This window comes from Apis dorsata, unplaced genomic scaffold (assembly GCF_000469605.1).
Source record: "Apis dorsata unplaced genomic scaffold, Apis dorsata 1.3 scaffold_227, whole genome shotgun sequence".
NCBI classification, from domain to species: domain Eukaryota; kingdom Metazoa; phylum Arthropoda; class Insecta; order Hymenoptera; family Apidae; genus Apis; species Apis dorsata.
In genome coordinates this window covers 236,139-241,143 of record NW_006263509.1, presented here as the reverse complement: position 1 = coordinate 241,143, position 5,005 = coordinate 236,139, and the positions used below count along the sequence as shown (strand labels likewise).

Genomic DNA, 5,005 nt, shown 5'->3' with positions numbered 1-5,005 from the left:
TACGACATCCCTCTTCGTGTCTCCTCCTCCTTCTCCCCTCCCTCCCTCCCTCCCTTTTATTCGTGCGCCGCGTGTTTCCCCGTCTACGGCGTCTCTCAACCTCCGTCACGTCTTCCCGGCCTCCGTTTTCTTACCTCTTGTGTCTTCTCGATTCTCGGTCTTCGAGAAAATTAGTCAATTATCGGCTAAGTGCTTGGCCAGACCTACATTCGCCATTGCCCGGACGACTTTACTTGTGTACACCCACATATCTGACCCAATTTGATCGCTCCATCTTCTGACCACTGATAAGATAGGAAAGAAAATTTTCTTCTCGCGAGTTTCGCGCGTTTCTTTTCGATTTGTTGGTTTCTTTATTTTCTTATCGAGTACATAACGTGTCACGAGTTGTTGCTCGACTTGGAATCGAACGAGATTGGAATCGTTGGTTCGGTTTAAATTAGAAATGAGTTAGGAAGTATTTTAATAGCGACTCTTGACCGTGGAATTCCTAGCAATTCGTCGTTTTATAGACATTTTATACTATAATTTTACTATGGGAAATTTAATTTAAAGTTTAGGCTTTCGAACTAGTAAATTCTACAAGGAGGAGGGGGGAGAATTTACAATTTCCAGTACGGAGTAGAACTCTCGCGGGTGAAACATTCTGAGCCGGTGTGATAACATTTTCGAACTGTATTTTACACGTGCTTTATTCGTTCAAATTCTAATTTTTCCATATTCTTCGTTTGCCAATTAAACAATTCAATAACATATTCAAAAACACGATACATTTTTGCAACGATAAACGAAAAGATCGTTCTTGATCAGTTCTCCAAAAAAGAGGTTTTATACCAGCGCAAAATTGTAGAAAAAAAATAATCAAAATAAAGAAAGGAATGATTATAAAAATAATATAAATATCTCGTTTTCGATGGAATTGTTGTTGCAGAACGGCCGGTGGATTTTTCTCTGAGCGGCGGCCGAGAATCACGGGCGAGCAGCGACGCGCCAGTGGATTCGGACGACGACGAAATCGATGTGCTGGGTGACGAGACGCCATCACCTACGCGAACGACCAACATCCACGTTTCCAGACGCACCACCGGTTCACCGACCGGTTTTCATCAGCTCACTTATCGCCATTCCGTCACTTTGTCTCATCAACCGACCCAACAACCCATTCAACGTGCTCAACATCGCTGAAACGAGATGGCGGAAGGATGATGGTGGTGATGATGATGATTATGATGATGATGACGATGATGATGATGTCGCACAGGAGGTGGAAGATTCGTCGCATTCGAGAGGAGACTCGAGAGTGTTACGATTATGCGAATCTTGTCTAGGATTCGTCGTTCTTCGTTGTGCAATCGCTGTTTTTAAACGAGTTTTCGAACGACAAATCTGTGTCCGTTTATTACGAGAAATAGTGCAATTCGACGTGGAAACGGTGCGGTTTGACTCTTTTTGTAAATTTTGTTTTCGTAAGATTCGTTATTTTATTTATTTATTTATTTATTTATTTATTTATTTATTTTGAGAGATGTAATTGTGAGACGAACCAAGTTAAAGGATGTAATAAAACTGTGGAGAATTATCTCGTTTCGTAAAATGACACTTCATAGTGAGTTCTATGTTTAATAAGATAGGATAATAAGGGGAGAAACGTTCCTCCTTTCGAGAAATCTTTGATCGACGAGGGATTGACGAGCAAGATTTGGTGCGAGGTAAAGAACGTTTGTGATCGCGAGGATATCGTAATGTCAGGTGTGTAAGATAAAAAAGTTGGTAGAAAGAAGAAGAAAAAAAAAAGGAAAAGGGAGGGAAAAAGAAAGGACAAGAACTCGAAAGGCGAGACGATGTAGAAAGTGTAAACGACTTGTAAATGACTCTCTCTAGTGATTTAGAGTCTAGTCGATCTCTTGCGAATCACTTTTTATAGCGAGATGCCGTAATAAAACTAGTCTGTTTTCGAGTTACTTTTTATAGCGAAGTAGAAAGTTAGCTTCAAGTTGGGATTAAAATGTCATAATGTACGACCAGATTGTATGACTTCTTCCCTTTCCTCAACTTTTAAACAACTATTATTGTTTATGTTTAAAATAGTGGAGTAAAAATTTCACGGAAATTTAAAGCGTGAATTACTGCGTTGTTATATTTCCTTAATGGAACGCGGTGTTGAGAGTAAAATTTCTAAATAAATAATCTTAGACGCTTTATAAAAAGATAATCTTTTTTAGAGTAACTCTCATACATTTCACTTTCAATATATATATATATATATACATTTACACTTTTCCAGTTTTTAGTCGATGATCATTATATCGTCGATCGAATCGTTATATTTTCTTATCTATTACCAAGAGTTATCTTGATTATCAAGTTTTAGAGCGCAATAGTTTCACGAGAGAATACGTATCAGAGAGAATACGATTGACATTTACAACTTGTCAACGGGTCAAGAATGACGAGGCCGCCTTTCCTGCAACATTATCATTCCGCTAATTGACACTCTGACATTTCCCGCCCGTCGTTTCGAACATTTTCGAGGCTTAACGCGCTCCACCAAACAGTCAAAGAACCAATTAATCCCCGCTTAATTCCACGAATTAAACCGTGAATCATCCCCCCCTCCTCCTCAAACTTCCTTGCAAAATTTCCACGCACAATTGGCTACCCGTAAAGGATTTCATTTAACCTCTCCTTTTTTTTCTTTTTATTTCAAATTATCCCAATAATCAACAATCCATCCATCTCGAAAAAATTCCTGAGAAAAAAGAAAAAGGAGAAAAAAGAGGGGAAAAAAGCGAAAGAGAACATCCTCCACAGCACTGTTACTACGTTAGCCAAGAGAGAGAGAGAGAAAAAAAAAGAAAAAGAAACTAGAAAATTTGCAAATTTGTGACCTCTACGCGCACAGATCGGATCGAGGGATCGATATCGAGAAGGACGACCGAGCCTAACGTCTTTTGCTACCTGTTGCCGAAACGTTAGAGAGGCCACGATCCGTGTCTGGCCGGTGGAAGAAAGGGGGATATCGCGAGCTGACGGAGGCCTGAGAGCGTTTCCGGTCGGGCACGAAGGCATAGGCGGAGTCTGTGGAACACGTCGTGCTCCCAGTTGGGGTGAATCCTAATACCCGGATAATGGGAAGTAATTGCGAGGGATCAGAGCCCGGCGTAGCTACTCCATGCTTCCTCTCTGTCTCTCTTTCCCTCCCTCTCCCTCTCTTTCTCTCTTTCTCCCTTGGTTCAGGAGTCGTGTATAGAGAGAGGGTGGAGGTGTCGGCGTTCTCATCCCCCTTGTGGCGCCGTGGAGATTCGTGGGGGTGGATGAAAAGGACGGTCCAACGGACGCGCGCACGCACACACATCCATGGAGGGTGAGAAGGGAAAGGAGGAGGAGAGGGAGAGAGAGAAGCGTGGAGAAGGCAACGCGCACGAGAGAGAGAGAGAGAGAGAGACGTGGGGGCCTATAATCACGTTACCGTGGCAAAATCACGGTGCACATTCTCAAATACGGATCCACGGATGGGATCACCGCCGTGTTTTCGCTCAAGGAGATATATACCTTCGATCGTTGGATATCGAGCGAGAAATTCGAAAGATTAACTTTTTCAAATTCGTCCACTATCGTTACCGAATTCTTCGAAACTTTCTTTATTGTCCTATATAGAATATCTTGCCTCGACTACGCGAAGATATATAAGGGCAAAGAAAATTTAAAAAATATTTTCTTTTGAATCCCAAATATATATATATATATATCCTGATCTCTCGATAATAGGATCTGGAGAAAAAAATAACGAGATCACGGGATGCCATTTACGACGTTTAAATTCCGTTAAGACGTCTGTTGTTACAGGGGCCGTAAATAAAGGAGGGGGGGTTCGCCTCTCCTCTTCCTCGCCCCCTCCCTGGGGCTCTTGCCTTCGCGCAAAAGGGAGACTGGAATGCGGCAAAAATAATGAAATAAAGGACAATGAAATGGCAGGTACAATAGACAATGGGGAGGGCCTAGGATGGATGAGAATGAACAAGGCGGCAAGTACAGAGGGGAACCCCGTTGGGGCCGTGGACAGGGTGGCCGCGATGAGGGGTTAAAGAGGGAGGGGGAGGGGTTGGTAGCTGCGCGTACTAAATGCAGTGGGCGGGTTCCCCATTACTTTCATTATTTTCCTTCATAGGGGTTCGGCACCGATATGCGCAGCACAGGATGCTGCAGTCCGCGAGCCACGAGGTTGGAATAGCCTACTGCTACCTGTATCTCTATTGTTCGCGCTCTCTTATCGTTTCTCTGTCTTTTTCTCCGACCGTGTGACGCGTTCGTACACGTATACGCGTATATATTGGTCATTTTATAATGCTCGTGTACGATTGAAATACTCTTCTTGTATTCGTGTTATTCGTGTTAGTCGATATTAATTTTTAATTGCGTTGACGGTTAAGGGTTGAGGTTTGATGCAGGTGTAAGATCTTCGAGTGTATTAATCGAGGTTTAATTTATGGTTGATTCATGCGAGATTTGGATCGTGGAAGGGTAGGAAGGAGTAAGCGTGATTTAGGATAAAGAAATTGTTTTGTATTGATGGGATTACGAGTTTGAACGAATGAATAATTTCTATCGTTTTTTTTTTTTTTTTAATTATAGGTTGTAAAATAATTAAGACGTTTTAACGTTTAGTTGAAATAAAATATCGCGGTAGTGATTCGATTATGGTGTTTCTTCGTCGTATCGAGAATGATTTCTAAACATTAAATTTATATTTCGTATTTTTTACGTATTTAACATGTCTCTCATTACAAACTGATATATCGTAACGTGAACGATGTAACGAAGGGAGTTCGTTTAACGTTAATCCGATTTCACGCGGTCGAGATGGTGATGAGAAAATCGCGCAATTTTGCCGAACTGAATTTCAAAACGTGTTACTCGCACGCCGCTCAAAGGTCGACTGAACCGCTACACTCGATAACTGGATTTATAACAGAGCTCTGTAATTTTGCCCGACATCTTAGGAAGC

General features: G+C 41.8%; 1 protein-coding gene across 1 annotated transcript in view; it reads left to right on the top strand.

Annotated features, from left to right (window-relative positions):
- Positions 1 to 1,220, top strand: part of LOC102680942 (brain-specific homeobox protein homolog) — a 4,975-nt gene extending 3,755 nt beyond the window's left edge. The window contains exon 3 of the mRNA XM_006615578.2: positions 932 to 1,220. Within this exon, the coding sequence (XP_006615641.1) occupies positions 932 to 1,185 (254 nt within the window). The 3' untranslated portion in view covers positions 1,186 to 1,220. The remainder of the gene's footprint in view (positions 1 to 931) is intronic.
- The last annotated feature ends 3,785 nt before the right edge of the window (positions 1,221 to 5,005 follow it).